At 36.2% G+C, this 18,707-nt stretch overlaps 3 protein-coding genes across 3 annotated transcripts; all 3 read right to left on the bottom strand.

Moving 5' to 3' along the window:
* Positions 1-1,953: 1,953 nt before the first annotated feature.
* LOC119788449 (zinc-binding protein A33-like) lies at positions 1,954-4,120 on the bottom strand. The gene has a single exon (XM_038292790.1). The coding sequence runs from the start codon at positions 4,004-4,006 to the stop codon at positions 2,588-2,590; it is 1,419 nt and encodes a 472-aa protein (XP_038148718.1). The 5' UTR covers positions 4,007-4,120; the 3' UTR covers positions 1,954-2,587.
* Positions 4,121-8,778: 4,658 nt separating this feature from the next.
* Positions 8,779-11,044, bottom strand: LOC119788444 (nuclear factor 7, brain-like). Its single transcript, XM_038292775.1, has 2 exons — positions 10,900-11,044; positions 8,779-10,783 (listed from the first exon to the last, which is right to left on the bottom strand). The coding sequence occupies exon 2, from the start codon at positions 10,769-10,771 to the stop codon at positions 9,551-9,553; it is 1,221 nt and encodes a 406-aa protein (XP_038148703.1). The 5' UTR covers positions 10,772-10,783; positions 10,900-11,044; the 3' UTR covers positions 8,779-9,550.
* A 3,043-nt stretch (positions 11,045-14,087) lies between these two features.
* LOC119788390 (nuclear factor 7, brain-like) lies at positions 14,088-15,712 on the bottom strand. The gene has a single exon (XM_038292705.1). It carries the CDS (start codon positions 15,669-15,671, stop codon positions 14,151-14,153), a length of 1,521 nt encoding a protein of 506 aa, XP_038148633.1. The 5' UTR covers positions 15,672-15,712; the 3' UTR covers positions 14,088-14,150.
* Between the last annotated feature and the right edge of the window lie 2,995 nt (positions 15,713-18,707).

Raw genomic sequence — 18,707 nt, 5'->3', positions numbered from 1 at the left:
TCTTCTTGTAAAAACCAACCACATCCTCCCTCCTTATCCTGACCTTCTTTCTGCTGTTCTTTTGCTATAAAATAGAATATTGGGAAATTCTGGTGTTCGCAGCAGCAAAAATATTTTAGAACGAGTTGAGAATTAAAAGACAAACAATAAAATACTGTACTGTAAAGTGTTTTAACAATATGTGCAAATGTAGAATAAATAACCAATATACGGCTATGGACATTTTTACACTAATGGACATTTGAAAACAGCAGCAACATCCAAGATGTGCAAAATGACAGCAGCCTGTTATTTTACTGACTAAGGTAGAAAATGTGCAAAATCAGTATGAATGTCACAACTTATTGAGATTATTGGGAACAGGGGTGGTAATAGGGTCTTACAGCTGCTGGGAGGAATGCTGTGATAACGCTTCCTAGTGCATTTAGGGTGCAGCAGTCTGTCACTGAAGCAGCTCTCCAGTCCTGCAACAGCGACATGCATGGGGTGGTTAAACATTATCCAACAGAGATGTAAGGCAACATTGGTTATCTTGAAAAATGCCATACAATTAGGATTATTATTTAATAGCATGATGCTTATTCATTATTATTACCAAATGATAAAATGTACTCTTAAAATGGCATTTCCCACTATCTGATCTGTCTATTTCTTTTTATCTAAAAATTAATCCTTCCTCAGTATTCAAAAATAGTACACCCCCTTTCTTATCTTTTTCAACACTTCTATACTTGTTATGTCTCTTTATTTTGCTATTTTTTAGTTTCATTTCTACAACATTTCTCATTGTGCTTTCTTTGCAAATTCATAAGCATGTTACCCATAGTGACCGATATGTTCTTTTACTGTTTTCAGTGAAATCAAAGGAGCATGCATAACAACTATGATATATCTGAAATATATCATTTATTTTAGGAACTATTGGAGTATGAATAAATTAGAAAATTTCTTATAGAAGCAGTTTCTGTCTAACATAAAACAAACAGAAATAATGAGGGTTATGCAGTAAAAAAAAAGCTAAAGTGTTATTATTAATGGAATGCACTTACAAGTAAAAACATATAAACAATACGTATGCCTATTTGAAATGAGATAAATGAATGACCAATATATTTGACTAAAAGACATTTACTTACATTTCTTAGAATTTCATCAGCTAAACTTTAAGAAACCCCCGAAAATTATTGGTAATGTTTCTATTTATCCTATTATAAGAAATTGGTCTCCTTGCTGGAGTTATTTCAATGGAGATTGAATTTATAAAAAAAAAATTATACAAAAAGGAAGCTTACCTATCAGTGACTGATCGAGTTTATTATAATAACCAAGCACAACAAACTAGAAAAACACAATTGACCACAGGTCATGCTTTTATTGTTTAAAACATCCCAGCAGTTCAAACCCTTACAAACTGTAGTGTCTAATATCACCCAATAGGGGGCGTACAAGTTAAGTAAATGTTAAGTAAAAGAGATTTAAAATAACACGTTAAAAATCAACATTCACAGAAAATAATTAACCCAGCTAAATTAAAACCAATATATATATATATATTTTTTTTTTAACTGTAGCATTAAAACTTAATAAAAATAACAAATTGATACATAACAATAATATATGTAATAAACTAACCAATTAAAAAGCAAAAAAAAAAAAAAGTAAAAATTGCTTCAAAGAAGGAAAACCAAGAAAACAAAATCAAATCATACACAATTAGCTGATGCATTTTTAGTGTAGGAAATACCTAATTTAAAGGTAGAATTTATAAAGGGACTTTAAACATATTTCACTCTGCAGATTCACAGCAAAACTCATTTTAAAAACAAAATAGAGTATTTTTGTCTGCACCTGTAGTGAATTATTTAGCTACCTAGGGAAAATGTTTTGTCATCTTAAATTAATTTGAATAAATCTAAACATTAAACCTTTAATAAACTTTAAATATTTACAAACTTACTGTACAGAGGACTGTCTGACAAACATAAAAGAGATACTTTACCTTTAACAGGCTAAAATACATATGTCATACAAACTCCAAAATTTGCTCCCACATATAAGAAAGCATACACATCTTTAAAGCTTGATATTAGATTCAAACTGAATCCCTGATTACACTTCATCTTTCAATCATAATCCCTAAAACTATTAAATAGACTATTGCAAAGAAAGTAATCATAAACCTAAAAACAATCATATGAGATTAGCATGTCAGGTAAGTTCCCATAGCAAGTTAATGCAGAAAGAAAGGTCAAAATCCAACATTTCCAAAAGTAAAAATCAGACATAAACCTGAGTAGTCAGTTGCCAAATAATTTTAGCATATTGAAAAACAGATCAGTATTGAGCTGCTTCATTTGTAATAATTTCATCTATATATAAATTTTATATAAAATGTTACTTTTTTGTAACATTTTATGTTATGATTCCTAAATGTAATGTTATGTACTTCTTTTCTATGTTTAATATTTTTTACCTTGTATCCGTAACAGATAAATATTCCTATTTAGCATACATTATCTGTGTCCTAATCCATATTTATCACATTTTAATATGTTAACAGTCAAAGCCTACTTACACTCTGTACCTCTCAAGGAGAAATTTTACTGATTCTAATGTCATGCGTTTTACTCTCGCCGGCCTTTCCGATACAAAAGTACGGTAAGAGCTTTTCAGAAAAAGTGTCTTTGTGGGTGCAGAGGAGACTCCTGTCCTCACAGTTGTAGAAGGATACCTCCCCTCCATCATAGTCCAGCAGGATTCGGATCCTCTGAAGACTCTCCCTTACCATCACAGTCTTACCAGCCCCATTTGAGTATTTCCCATTGCGATGGACCAAACATAAAACTCCAAATTTTGGGGAGGCAAATGTCTCCCCCTTTCGGTCGAAAGACTCTTTAACCAATCCAATGAGCCAGTCGGGATGGTCTCCCACCTTCACCTCCCAGCTGTGTTTCCCTGAGCTGAAGCCCTCAGAACCAAACACATTGGCATACTTGATGTTTCTCTCTGGATTGTCAGGTAGCTGCTGCCATGTCACTCCACATTTAACACTGGTTAGATCGTCGGACAGATAAAGACTGGGGTGTGCAGTGTTTGGGTCCAGAACAATAGGACTGAAGTGGGCCTTCTCCTTCATCTTCTCCCAGACTCTGTAGGACAGGTTGCCCAGATGTTTGGGCACATCAATCAGAGCTCCCGGGAACAGCTGTGGATTTGGCACTGACCTATGGGTCCTGGCTCTGCTCTGAGTGGCTTTATAGCTGCTGAGGAATGGCATGACTTCTTTCTGCAGGTCTTCTTCAAGAGCAGAGATGGTGTCTGTCAGAGAAGAGATCTGCTCCTGGATCTTCATCAAGTAGCTGCTCATAGTTTTCGCCTTCTGCTCCTCTTCCAGTCTCAGAGCTGCCAGCCTGGACTCCTCTTCCTCTTTCAGGAACTGGTGGAGCTTGTTGAACTCTGCTCTGATCTGACTCTCTGTGTTCAACACCTGAATCCTTAGGTGTTCTCCCATTTCACTGTATGTTTTCTCCATCTGCATGCTCCAGTTCCTCTTGTCTTGCAGAGTCCTTAAATCCGACTTCAGCTGCATCTTCAGCTCATTGATCGCCTGTTCTATTGGAAGCACTTTATGATTTTGGTGGAGAATAAACTCACAGATGTGACACACAGCTCTCTGCTCATCTTTACAGTAGTATTTAGGATCTTCTGGATGCCTGTTACAGACCACTAATAAGTTCTCCTCTCTCCTTGCCATCCCAGGTGGTCCAAACACCTGCGTTCGAGCAAAAGAATCAGCCAGTTCCTTTAGCGTATAGTTCAATGAGAGCCTTTCTTTAGAGGATCTTCTCCTGCAGATGGGACAGTTCTTGGTTTTAGTTTCGTGCCAGAATCTCTGTAGGCAGCTGGCGCAGAAGTTATGGCTACAGCTCAGAGAAACGGGATCTTTTAATGTGTTCGAACAAACGGGGCAGCTCAGGTAGGATTGAAAAATAATCGACTCAGCCATGTTGTGTTATCCTTCGGAAGCCGTTCAGAGGAAACTCGCTGATTCCTCTTCAGTGTAATTCCAGCAACGGTGGATTGCCGCAGTGATGCTGTCCCTGGGATGGTGTTTCAGGTCTGTTCATGCTGAAAAACAGTATGATGGTTTTAACTGCACAGTGAGGAGTAACCAGTTAGACGAGTTATGTTGCGTAATTGTTTTTCTTTAGTCAGTACCTTTCCTAATCCTACTGTGAAATCTGCAGACCATATAATTATAAAATATATATATATATATATATATATATATATATATATATATATATATATATATATATATATATATATATAACTTTAACATTTCCTCCATGAAATCTTTACATGAAGTTGTTGGTAAATTTAGTTTAACCTTTTTAAATCATCTAGAAATCATTATGGGTTAAAAGAGTTTTTTTTTAGCTCACTAAAAACTGGATAAACAACATTTCTTTCCTTTGAGTCGTTACGAGAAACCTGCTCTGCCCTAAAGCCAGCTTCCTCATTTCCATAACCCGCCAGGAGACATGGTTAATGATAAATAAAGAATCAAGCTGTTAACATTTAACAATAACACCTCACAAGCTGTAAAGCACTCTGTTTTAACTTGTGCAGGAAGCAGAAAGATGTAATGACACTCATCTCCTGGCAGAAGTTTACAGTCCCTCAGCATGATTATTCTTTAGCGTGTGATGAATTGTTATCATTCAGAAAAATTTTAGTGATTATAAAAGAGATAAACTGCTGTATCAATGCTGTCAGTCACTGTCAAATAAATGGAGGCTGAAATACTATATACATGCACTCCCACCTATGCTTATTTGAAGGTCCCTTTTTTATTCTGAACTGGAGTCCAAGAGGTTTCCCTTGCATTTATCACAATGTTTAGTGATTTTCTTTGTGGTTATATTTTATAAGCAGGAAAACAAACATTAAGGTAAACTCTTGCATGCAACTAATAAGCTTCAGCTGAATGGTTCGCCAATCAAACAAATTAACATTCTCTTTTTTTGGTTGAAAGACCAGACTACAGCCCACCGGGCAAATGGTATCACAGATTACAAGTCACAGATTACAGTGACAAGTCTGTCTGGATAAGCAGAAGATCTTCTGGGTTACTTGTGTGTTCAGAAAAACCTTAAACTGCTCAAAATCGACTCAACAGAACCGTCTCTATTTGATTCAGTTCAAGCAATGAACCAGTTCTCATGTCAGAGGAAGAAAGAGAGCACATACAATTAGTCACAGTAAAAGAAACAGGACTATACTGTAAAACAGGCCAAGTTGCAACATCTATAAACAGGGATGTCGATGGCAGCAGCACAGCTGATATTTCAATCTAAGATGGAGTTACCGTCAACAGGAAGAGACCAGATGAAGCTGTTATGACAGGAAAAAGCAGAGAGAACATAAAGTTATGAGTAGACCTTATATACTGCAGAGTAGGAGAACAGAGATAAAATGGAGCAGGATGTTAGACATGGTCCATATGTCCTCCAGGAGCCTAATCATATAGCAGCATTCTGACTTTTCCCCCACAACTTTTCCCCTCGTACAGGTCCCGTATAAAGAAAAGGGCAACTAGAATTCTTTAGCCCTCAGGTTGGTGCCAAACGAGATGCAGAGACAGTTGCTTCCCCCCTGCTGTCAATCTGAAGAAGAACTACTGTAATGGTCTGAGCCCACAGATTAGTATCATGCATACTGGCACTTAACAAAAAAAATCCATTGATGTATTTACATGGAAAAAATAATAATTCCAACTACTCTAAAATATAGACTAGTTATATTTACCATGTATTTACAATAAATGTGGTAATGATCTTTAAGAGTACAGAAGATACATCTATTCAGTTTCCAGATTTCATCTGTCAAATACTGTGCTGGGTGTTACTAATAAAACCAATTGTCTTGGGCACATCATCACAGAGAATCTGGCAGTTGATAATGATATCTGTAGACATTGTAGAATGTTGTATGCTGAAGCTAATACCCTTGCTCGTTAATTTGGTGAATGTACTGATGTGGTAAGAGTGGAACTTTTTTATCTATATTGTACCTCTCTGTACATGGCTCACCTGTAGTCTATATATAAAAATCAGCCTGAAAAGGCTACAGGTGGCCTATATTGATGATTTGCAAGTACTTTTGAAATGGCCAGGATGGACTAGTGCAAGTGCGATGATCTATCTATCTATCTATCTATCTATCTATCTATCTATCTATCTATCTATCTATCTATCTATCTATCTATCTATCTATCTATCTATCTATCTATCTATCTATCTATCTATCTATCTATCTATCTATCTATCTATCTATCTATCTATCTATCTATCTATCTATCTATCTATCTATCTATCTATCTATCTATCTATCTATCTATCTATCTATCTATCTATCTATCTATCTATCTATCTATCTATCTATCTATCTATCTATCTATCTATCTATCTATCTATCTATCTATCTATCTATCTATCTATCTATCTATCTATCTATCTATCTATCTATCTATCTATCTATCTATCTATCTATCTATCTATCTATCTATCTATCTATCTATCTATCTATCTATCTATCTATCTATCTATCTATCTATCTATCTATCTATCTATCTATCTATCTATCTATCTATCTATCTATCTATCTATCTATCTATCTATCTATCTATCTATCTATCTATCTATCTATCTATCTATCTATCTATCTATCTAAAAGCAAAGTGGCTAATTCTGACTCTAATTGATTGAGCTATGGGAGCAATATGGTTATAAGATAAATAAAAAAGAACCATTCACAGTAACCCACAACAGCTGCCACTTATTCTAAATTAGGTTTGGATGTATTAACAGAGTTTAACTTTATATATTTGATGCCAACACAGGAGATTTTCTATTCAAAACATTAGATGGTTGAAATTGAGCATAAGTTGATAATTTGCAGATGTGAGTTCATGCTACACATATCTTCGGGTGACGCCCACTATTTGTGTTGCAACATTTATTCTCTACTATTAAGGTATGGTTTTACTCAAATATCTTTTAAAGATCCTGGTATTTTTACTGTACATTTTTTTTATCTGCTTCAACAAAAATCAGTTTCTTCTGTTTCAGGCTCAGCTCCTGTGGAACCAACTACCACTTTTGTTCTGCAAGGCAGACGTACCATTTCTAATTTTAAGACAAGGCCTAAAACTTTCCTTTTTGATAAAGCTTATAGTTAGAGAGGCACAGGTTATCCTGAGCTATCGCTGCTATAGGCTCAGACTGCTAGAGGACATAGGTACCCCTTTTCATCATTCTGCCTGATTCTATCTCTAATCTCCCACTCTACATTATTTGTTGGTTCAACAAATCATCAGTTTGGTTCAACCTCTAACTTTATGCCCTCTCTGCCTTTCCCCTACTGTAGTAGCTTCATCTGGTCTATTCTAGTCTAGCTGTGACACCATCACAGAGAGAAATATCAGCTGTGCTGCTGCCATCGCCTTTGTTTATAGATGTTGGAGCTTGGTCTGTTTTCAATGAAGACCTGTTTCTCTGACTGTGACTAACTGTACCCTGTATATGCCCTCTTTCAACCTCTGACATGGTAGCTTGGCTCGGAGCTTGTCTGCCTTGCTGTGTCTTTCCTGGAAAGGACTGTGTGTGGAACTGATTTACAGCTCATCTTTACATCTCTGCTTCTTTCTGTATGTCTGCTTCTGTTTATTTGAAATCTAAGCGGCCTATGCAGATGGCCGCTCACACTGAGCCTGGTTCTGCTGCGGGTTTCTCCCTGTTAAAGTGGAGTTCTTCCTTTCCACGGTATGAGGGATTGCCCTTGAGCCAATGAGTCAAAGAAATCAGCTGGTTTTGCTTACATAGAAAACTTTGAACCATCTGTTTGTATGATCTCATTAAATTGTCTCTGTAAAGTGCCTTGAGATGACACGTATTGTGAATTGGCACTATATAAATAAATTGAATTGAATTTAGTTGAATTGACAGTAGACATTCAGTTACATCATGTCATTGAATTTGCGGCAATCCCTCATGCTGGGCATGCATACAGTGACAGTCCAGAAGAAAACTCTCTTTTAACAGGAATAAACCTCCAGCAAATCCAGGCTCAGTGTGAGCGGCCTTCTGGTTAGTCTGACTGGGGTTCAAGCGGACAGAAAGAGACATATTTAAGGACCATACAAGCATGGATCCATCAATATTTTTTATGTTAGAGAATGCAATGGTAAAATAGCTCCATATGTTGCTCTCTTCAGGAAAGAAATTAATAAGCAGGTGACCTCTGCACCAGTTTCTTTCAAAAGACTAACATCAGACTTAAGAACTGTGGCCCTCAGTTCAAGTTTTATCTAAGTCATGGCTTTGATTATAGTCTAAACTGTTTAGACCATTATCATAGCAGCAAATAGATGATTTCTTAGGAAGAGAACAACTTTAAAGATTAAATTATTTGTCCAGATGAGAAGGAAACAGAACTGTGTCTCTTATTAAACACACCCAGAAGAATTGAAAAGATATTACTTATGCTGGCTAATTTTCCTTGTGTTATTTTATGCAATATTTGAAATAGCTCAGGTTTTTAGCAATATCACCCCTATTTTTTGCTCATGACCTCAGTAAACATGAAATGATTGAAAATTATTAGTATAATATTAATCTTGCAATCTTATTGGGTTTTTTATGCTCATAATCTTTAGCCCCTCAAAAATGTGTGGTTATAATAAGTACCTTTGGTTGATCCAATGAAGTGCAAAGGTTTACTGCAGTTGTGATTTATTTGATAAATTGGCTCTTATTGTAACATCTTGATAACAAATGCATTAAGACAAGCTGCTTCAAACACCAACAATATATTGATTACTGAGGATTTTTTAATGTTTACAACTTGTTCTGCACCATATTACAAATGTTTAAAAAAAAGTTTATTTTCAAAACAACACAAGACAAAAAAACCCAAAGCATTAATGCCCAAGTTGTTCCATTTAGCTTGTACTTACAGGTGAGCACAATAGCAATAGGAAATATAAATAAATTAGTATTCTGACCAAATGGAAGATATTGTTGTCTTCATCTTTGGATGGTAATATTTTTCCATAGAAAAATTCAGTAAAAAAAAAAAAAAAACAACATATACCTGTATGTAGGTTTAAGTTTCATCATTTTTCTGTAATTTTTTTTCTTCATACTTTTAAGATAAAAAAAAAAACAACAACAAAACGTTTCCTTTTAAAACATTACATTGGTTCAAGAACCAATGGGATAATTTGGATGAACCAAAATTTGGTTTTGTTTTTTTGCTTAGATTTCAAGAATTTTTGATAGTTTTTAAACATTTTCTTCATATGATTATGTTATTTTATAGCTGTTTTGCGCAACAAACCGTTCACTTAGCAATCCATATCACAAGAGTTTTTTTCCCCCCACTGTTTACATGCATACATTGCCGAATAAATTAATTTAAGAATTGGCTGACATTAAGAACCAAACACATTTTCTATTCTTAAGCTAAAACTTTTTGTCTATGAAATTTAAAACTGTATCTTAGTTTTACAGACTCTGATACTGGAAGGATTCACTTCCACTGCTTTTCCAACACAAAAATAAGGAAAGAGTTTCTCAGTGAAAGTGTCTCTGTGAGTGTAGATGAGAGTCATGTCTTCACAGTCGTAGAAGGACACCTCCCCTCTGTCATAGTCCAGCTGGACTTTGATCCTCTGCAGATTTTGCTTCACTGTGACAATGTTATCCTCACCATCTGTGTACTTTCCATCACCATGCACCAAACACCAGATTCCAAAATCCGGCAAAGCACAAGTCTCTCCCTTCCTGTCTACAGACTCTTTAACTAAGCCGATATTCCAGCGAGGATGGTCTCCCACCTCAACCTCCCAGCTATGTATCCCTGAGCTGAAGCCCTCAGAACCAAAAACATTGGTGTAATTAATGTTTCTCTCTGGATTATCAGGAAGCTGCTCCTTAGTGTCGCCACGCTTCACACTAGTCAGATCATCAGAGAGAGAGAGCCATCGACTTGCAGTGTTTGGGTCCAGAATGACGGGACTGAAGTGGATTTTCCCTTTCATTCTGTTCCAGACTCTGTAGGACAGGTTGCCCAGATGTTTGGCTACATCTATCAGAGCTCCTGAGAGCAGCTGTGGATCTGACAGTGAGCTCTGGGCTCTGACTCTACTCTGAGTGGCTTTATAGCTGCTGAGGAACGACAGGTTGTTTTTCTGCAGGTCTTCTTTACCAGCAGAGATACTGTCTGACAGAGAGGAGATCTGCTCCTGAATCATCTTTATTTCTCTGCTGATAGTCTTCCTCTTCTTTTCCTCTTCCTCCCACAGAGCTGCCAGTCTGGACTCCTCTTCCTCTTTCAGGAACTGGTGGAGCTTGTTGAACTCTGCTCTGATCTGTGTCTCAGTGGAAGCCACCTGCTTTGTTATGTGTTCAGTCATTTCATCGTATGATTTCTCCATTTGTTTGTATTTGTCTTTCTTGTCCTGCAGAGACTTCAGGTCAGATTTCAGTTGTTTCTTCAGCTCACCAACCGCTTGTTTAATAGGAACCACTTTGTGGCTCTGGTGGAGAGAAAACTCGCAGACGGGACAAACGGCTCTCTGCTCGTCTTCGCAGAACAAGTGCGGAACGTCTTGGTGTTCACTGCACACCCCCATCTTAGCTTGTTTTTTTCTCTCAGATGAAGATGGTTTCTGTCTTCCAGCTAAAGTGTCAGGCAGTTCTTTCATTGTAAAAATCACCTAGATAGAAAACATAAATTTGTTTTTTTTACATTATCCTTTTAAGATATAAAGGATTAGTAGTAGATAAAAAATACAATTCAGAAACAGCTCTCCCAATGAAGCATTGGACTCACCAATAAAAGGTTTCTCAACAGTTCCAAATCCGTTTAAGATGATGCTTGTTTTTCGGCAGCAATCTGACACAGTGTGATGGTGCCTTAACTCTGTTCGACAACTAAGAAAATTCCTTTCATTCAGTTGTATGCCTCAGAGAGATTTTACCAGTCAGACGAGCTCTTGGGACGTTTTTTCAAGACAGAAAGACAGACAAGTTATTTTTTTATTTGTTTTGCTTGTACATTTTTTTTCTGTTTTGTTGTGTAATAACAAAAATATGAAAAAAAATGCAGAGTGTTTTTTTTCAATTATAAATAGAAAAATAAATAAGGTTTGGTAGGACACAATTCACTCTCACCTTACTATAAACCTGCTGAACAACATTCTCCCTGCATTGTAACAGTGAGGATGGTTTCAGTGGGTGGAGATTTACATTCAGAGAATCCTCTAACATTTTAAGGGTTTTTTATGCATAGTTATAGAATTTAAAGGAAATAAATGTGTTTAATACTGATCCAAATCTACTAAGATTATAGTAAATAATTCAACTGTTTTCATACTTGTTGTTCTAAATATCTCTTTTTTATAATTGTAAATGCTGCAGGTGTTTTTTCAATAGTCTAAAAACCACAAATGGAGTTTAAGGTTTTCAAAATTTTTAAATAAAAATAAAAAGTCTATAAGATATAACTGTTACATAATCCTGTCTGCTAGAATTTAAATAATAAATCTTTTAAGATGAATCTGAGTAAATAGAGAAGTTGTAAAAAAAGGGGTAAATAATGATTTATCATGTTCTAATGAGACTCCTGAAAACATGAACATTTACCACTGATGTGAAAAATTTTGGGAGGTAACACAAACTGCACACTTAGATAATCTCTATGACGTTTGAACCTATTCATGAGTAGGAACGACCCAAAACAAGAAGGACTGTTTGTCCAGACAATCAGGATTTGCTGGCTTGAATGTTTGAAACCATCTTGGCAGGCAAGATTATCTGGTTGGTGGAACCTCTGTTGGTACAGGAACTGATCAAGACCAACTGACCCAAGATGTTTTTGAGGCCAAAAGTGAAAAGGTAAAGCAGATGTTTACCTGCTGAGCTTTTATGCCACCGGCAGGATTAAGAAAAGCTTTTCAGATGGTAATTAATTAGGGATAGATTAATGAGCTGCTTTAATAAAAAAAAAATCATCAATAAATGACAATATGACTAAATCTATTCTATTTGGTTTAAACAAAATTTAAAAATTAAACGTAATTTTTTAAGTGAATAATGTAAAAATACAGGAGTATTTTATACCTAGTTTGGCCAAGCTAGGGTGTTCAGTGACACAGGGTTCAGAAACAGAATCAGAAAATAAACACAATAAATCCCTGAAGGTCTCAGGATGGAACATAGACTGACCTATAAATTGAGAGCTCTGCATTTTCTTTCAGATCTCTCTTCGCCACAACAGACAGGTGCTGCATCTGAATTATAGCAGCAGTTGCATCAATCTGTCTATCAATCTCCAGATTCTACTTCCCTATATATATATATATATATATATATATATATATATATATATATATATATATATATATATATATATATATATATATATATATATATATATATATATATACATATATATATTTATATATATATATATATATATATATATATATATATATATATATATATATATATATATATATATATATATATATATATATATATATATATATATATATATATATATATATATATATATATATATATATATATGATGGATTTGTATAATATGTTATATTACATGATTTATAGACTTCATACTGACTATGCAATGTAATGTGCTTATTTTTATTTATTATAAGTTACAGTAATCTACTTTATGCTATGAAACAGCAAGTGTGTGTGGCAAAATTATGAGTTTCTCTTAATTTTAAAAGTCTTGAGTCCCCCTGAAAATAAGAACATCTTGTTGTTTCGATGCTGTAGCGCACGTTATTTACATTGCGACGGGTCTAACAAGGGAGTACTAATATGGCGGCTGGTGGCTTCACTTCAACCCCTTACTACCAACGGGCAATCAGCAATCCAGGGAATAAATAGAAATCAGTGAGCTGTGCAGACTGCCGGGTCCCAAAATACAGCACTGCACCAAACAGAGGCATTCTTTTACCAGATCATCTGAGTTGGGCTCAGATTTTCTACTAGTGGGTGGTCCTGTATGCTGTTGGAGATGCTGATAATCTTATCAAAGACAGTATTTCCTAAACCTTCACATGAGTGCATTTTGCATTAAAATTATCTATGCACATCTTCATTACCCTCAGAGCAACAGAAGAATTATCTATATCAAGGAGGGATTCTACAATATTTCAAATAGGTAGCATGAATTAGGATTCACATCACAAGCAAAACTTTGGAACAAGTGCATTGGATCACATGCTTATAATGAGTTTGCTCATTATGAGTATGTGGTCTCCTGAGCATATCAAGGTGATTTTGTTCACAGGAAATCCCACCAATTAGATAAGAGTAAGTTATGGTTAAGCCTGTTAAATACATACATTTATTATATGAATTACATTATTTGAAAAAATCTTTTGGCTTCCAATTCTGGATCCATTCTACAATAGGCCTCCATTTTTTTAAGTTAAGCTCAAAATGCTCTGATGGTTTGAATTCTAGGAATAACAAAGTTGTAACAAAAATGATTAAACATACTCGTTTTAAGTTTTTAATGCCAGATAACATTCATTAAATACTCGGCATTCAATCCCAAATATACGACAAAGACTTAAACCACTGCACCACAGAGATGCTGAATGCTAAGACAAAAAAGATGTTACTATATTGGCTTACATTCCTTATTTTCAGGTTAATAGTAGAAAATTACAATTTACTCCTTAAATTAGAAATTTTTCAGGTAAGAGAAGTTGTAAAGAAGTGTTTATTTTTCAGGCATTTGCAGATCTGTTGTTGTTGAATTGAATTCATGAATTTGTGATAGACCTCATGGCCTTTTGAAAAAAAAAAAAAAAACTTCAGACTATTAAGCTTGATTACATATGCCCTGCTTGATGTAGCCGTATTTCTTAATTAGGCTTTAATGGATCAACATAGATTTAAACAGACACAAAATATGCCAAGTATATTATTCATTAATTCCATTATTGTTTCTTTTAATTTGAATAGAAGAAACACAATTACTGTAGAGGCAATATTAGGTGAAGTAGAAGTGATCTCACACATGGCGATGAAAGTCCCCAAACCTTAAAGAGCAATGTTTCTATAAAATATTTTGACATCAGATGTTTTAGCACTACCAGATCGTCTAATACCAAAATATGGGAAGAGCTTCTCAGTGAAAGTGTCTCTGTGAGTGTAGATGTGAGTCATGTCTTCAGGGTTATAGAAGGACACCTCCCCTCTGTCATAGTCCAGCTGGACTTTGATCCTGTGAAGACTCTTCTTCACTGAGATAACCGTTCCTAAAGTATCCGTATATATTCCAAGACCGTGCCATAAACTCCAGATCCCATGTTTTGGTGAAGCACATCTTGCACCCTTCCTCTCAGCTGACTCTTTAACTACACCCAGAGTCCAGTCAGGATGGTCTCCCACCTCCACCTCCCAGCTGTGCCTCCCTGAGCTAAAGCCCTCAGAACCAAACACGGTTCCAGTGTTGGTGTTTCTCTCTGGATTATCAGGAAGCTGCTGCTTTGTTTCTCCACGTCTCATAGTGGTCAGATCCACGGACAAATGAAGCCCAGGGTATGCAGTGTTTGGGTCCAGAATGACTGGATAGAACTGGACCTTCTCCTTCATCTTCTCCCAGACTCTGAAGGACAGGTTGCCCAGATGTTTGGCCACATCTATCAGAGCTCCTGAGAGCAGCTGTGGATCTGACAGTGAGCTCTGGGCTCTGACTCTGCTCTGAGTGGCTTTATAGCTGCTAAGGAACAACATGTTGTTTTTCTGCAGGTCTTCTTCAACAGCAGAGATACTGTCTGACAGAGAGGAGATCTGCTCCTGAATCCTCTTCTTCTCTATGCTGATAGTTTTCCTCTTTTGCTCCTCTTCCTCCCTCAAAGCTGCCAGTCTGGACTCCTCTTCCTCTTTCAGGAACTGGTGCAGCTTTGTGAACTCTGCTCTGATCTGCCTCTCTGTGGAAAACAGCTGCTCCTTGGAGTGTTGAAACATATCGTCATATGTTTTCTTCACTTGTTTGCATTTGTCCTTCTTTTCCTGCAGAGGCTTTAAGTCAGATTTCAGCTGCTCCTTCAGATCACTGACTGCTTGTTCTAGAGGAACCACTTTGTGATTCTGGTGAAGAGAAAACTCACAGACAGGACAAACTGCTCTCTGATCGTCTTTACAGAACAAGTGAGGAACGTCTTGGTGTTTACTGCAGGACCCTATCTTAGCTTGTTTTTCTCTGCTCGTGCTTTCCCCCTTTTCGCTCTGATTGTCTTCACAGAATAGTTTAGGGTGTTCTTGTTGTTTACTGCCGACCACCATCAACTGTTCCTCACCTTTTTTCGATGATCCAGATTTTTGTCTTCCTGCAAATGAGTCAGTCACTTCCTTCAGGGAAAAATTTACATCTATGAATTCCTTGGAAGATCTTCTTTTACAGATGGGACAGTTTTTGTTTCCAGCCTGTTCCCAGAATTCCTTCAGGCAGCTTGAACAGAAGCTGTGGTTGCAGCTCAGAGACACAGGATCTCTGAAAGTCTCTGAACAAACATAGCAGCTCAGGAAATGTTTAAGGACTGCCGTGCTTTCCGCCATTTTCCAGAGAGGGCTTTCAGAAACACAGGGGAAAGTTTCTTGTCACGTGACGCTGTAGTTATGTTTCCGGTTCTACAGAGCCAAAAGAAGTTACTTTCAGTTTCCTTTTAGAGAGATGTTTTCACTCACTGTGAGTGAATTCTTCTCTCGTAGTTCAGCAGTTTCATGAGGTAGGTTAAAAACATCATGACAGAAGAAAACTATGTTTCGTACAGCATTATTTGTAAAGCTAAATCCTAATTAAGGAAAAAAAAGTTGCTTTTAACATAAAAGAAAGTTTCTGTAATTTAGTAAATAATTAATTAAGCATAAACCAATGGGACAGCTTTAAAATGTTTTATTGTATTGGTTACTATGTGATACTTTGCACTTACCTACATTAGATGCCAGAAATTATATACTTTTACATCATATTAAAGGTATTTTTTTTGTCTGTTTGCCACCATCTTTATAGGGTTTGATTTTTTTGTTTTATTCTGACAAACCATTGGATCATCAAGTCAACCCTTTAAAAAAATATTTTTAAATGAATCCAGCCCGTTACTTTTTTTCCTGTGAGTAATATGTGAGTGAGAAGTTCACCTTGATGCTCTGGAAACCGTAAATAAAAAAATAAAAAAACGGGTCAGACTGCATTCATTAGTTTTACTCCTTTTCATCAAGACACCTGAGGTGCTTTGAGGAGCCCCTATAGCTCGGTGTGAAAAACAGCTGATGCCAGGCTTTTCTCTTCATCCAGTCTGTTCCTCTGCTTGGTTTTGATGCGTGTTAAAGCTAAGGTGAACACAAACAAACATGAAAAACTTTACTTTTTGGTTGATTAAAGCTTGTTTCATTTTTGAATTGCCTCCTCACAAATAAAACAGATCCCAGCACCATTTTACTTTACTCCCTAATAAATAAAATATTTTCATGTCCCCCTTGCAATGCACTCGCAGACCACTAAGGGTGCAAGAGTACTCCAGTTGGGAATCACTGATCTAGGGGATACAACTAGAGCAACTAAACTTTTGAATTACTGATGTCTTCACTCAAAATATTCTACGGAGGCTGTCAGGAGAAGTCTGTCGTTAGACCCAAAATGCAGGGGCGGACGCAGAGATGGTTTCTTGTAGATTTAATGATAAAGGCAGCAGTAGTATAAATCCAGAAAGTAATCAGGTGAGGAACAAGGACAGAGTACACAGGAGTTAACTGACAGGAACTAATGAGGACATAAAATAAAGAAACACAATCCAGCAAATACAAACTGCAGAGGAGGGGTATACATTATATAAACTGAGGTGGAGAAGAACATGACAAAGATTGTTTTAATGATCTGAGTGGGGAAAAGGTGTGCAGAGAAAGAAGAAGAAGAGAACCAATGGGAAGGAAGGTGACACTAGGGAGCAATGGAGAGTAACTGGAAAACATAACCTAAAGATAAACAATGCAGAGCAAAATAAAACTAGAGCAAAGAGTAAGGAATGCTGAACTGTGAAAACTGAAAAACCGCCAAACAGGAATAGTAAAACAAAGAAGTTATAAAAAAAAAAAAAAAAAAAAAAAGATATAATTAAAAAAATCAAAAACAGCATAGCATAAATCCATGCCTAGCGAAACCCAAAGTGTAAATACCATGGACTCTCTTTATTGGTCCAATTTTTCTATTAGAATAAACACAAGCAAATTACATACATGTAATCATATACAACAACCCAGAAGATAAAAGCAAAACCCCCTCAAAAACTGAGAATAAGCATTTAATTATTTACATGATATAGAAACCTCTCCACCTCCCCAAATAGAAATGAACTCATTCAAATCTGATACCATTCTATAATATGCAAACTCTGTCCTAATATGTGCGGCCACCAGGCCTCTGAACATCCGTTCAACTTTAACTGAATCTGCCTTCTTCATTTTATTTCTCCCTGTGAGCCCAATGCTCATCTTTGCCAGACTGCCCTTCTGCAGCTCGTTGGTCATGTCCCAGAGTCCAAACATCCATGAAAAAATTCCATTAAATCTTTTCCAAGTAAATTCCAAAAGTCTTAAAGAACTCCGCAGGAAGTCCGTCAATGCCTTGGAGACCGACCACAGCTGAGCTGATTCACCGCTGCAGAGAGTTCATCAAAATTAATAGCAGACTCCAGTGAGGCTGAAGCTTCTTCTCCTAAACGAGGGAGTCCTTCCAGTATCTCATCCATTCGTTCAGAGTCACAATCATCAGCACTGAATAGGCTGCTGTAGAAGTCTCTGGCAACCTTCCTCATCTTTGAAGGGTCAGTGGTCGCAGCTCCATTGCAGTTCCTGAGGTGCATCATCTGGTTCTGCTGCCTGACCTTTTTCTCCAACTTAAAAAAGAAACGAGTTTGTTCATCTATGTCTCTAATAGACAGGATTCTGTATTTTATTAGATCACCTTTAGCTTCTTCTAACCCATTTATTATGCCCTCTTCAAATAAACAAAATTATTTCGCCAATACTTCAAAATGATCTCTTTCTATCACTTTTGTGACTGTTGTGTATTGCTGACAAAATATTCACATTTGTGTTTTCTCCAACTCCCACCATTGACTTATATTTTCAAAACTTGATTTCCTGCGTCTCCATTGAACCCAGAAATCAGGGAAAGACTGACAGAAATTCTTGTCATCAACCAGTCTGATATTAAAATGCCAATAAGAAGATCTTTGGGAATGCATTAAAGAAAAATCAACAGTTATTAAATGATGATCTGAAAAACCAACAGGTGATATCATGGCTGCAGTTAACCTATTGTAAGATGTCTTACTAAAAAACTATATGAACCACCTTTCATCAAACTCGAAACCACGCCCACATTCCAAAGTGACAGCCGGAAGTCCCGCCTTAATTAATATAAAATTAATACAAAATTAATATAAAATTAATATAAAATTAATATAAAATTGATATAAAATTAATATAAAATTGATATAAAATTAATATAAAAAAATGTTTTTCTTTCCCATCCCCCACATCAGCCCATCCCCCCACTTCCGCCCACTTTCCCATCCCCCACATCAGCCCATC

This window comes from Cyprinodon tularosa, unplaced genomic scaffold (assembly GCF_016077235.1).
Source record: "Cyprinodon tularosa strain WSP-4 unplaced genomic scaffold, ASM1607723v1 ctg109, whole genome shotgun sequence".
Lineage (NCBI taxonomy): Eukaryota > Metazoa > Chordata > Actinopteri > Cyprinodontiformes > Cyprinodontidae > Cyprinodon > Cyprinodon tularosa.
Note: the sequence above shows the minus strand (reverse complement) of the source record. Positions and strands in the feature narration are given on the sequence as shown.

Coding starts and splice junctions, on each gene's coding strand:
- LOC119788449 (XM_038292790.1), bottom strand. CDS start 4,006: ATGGCTGAGTCGATTATTTTTCAATCCTACCTGAGCTGCCCCGTTTGT.
- LOC119788444 (XM_038292775.1), bottom strand. CDS start 10,771: ATGAAAGAACTGCCTGACACTTTAGCTGGAAGACAGAAACCATCTTCA.
- LOC119788390 (XM_038292705.1), bottom strand. CDS start 15,671: ATGGCGGAAAGCACGGCAGTCCTTAAACATTTCCTGAGCTGCTATGTT.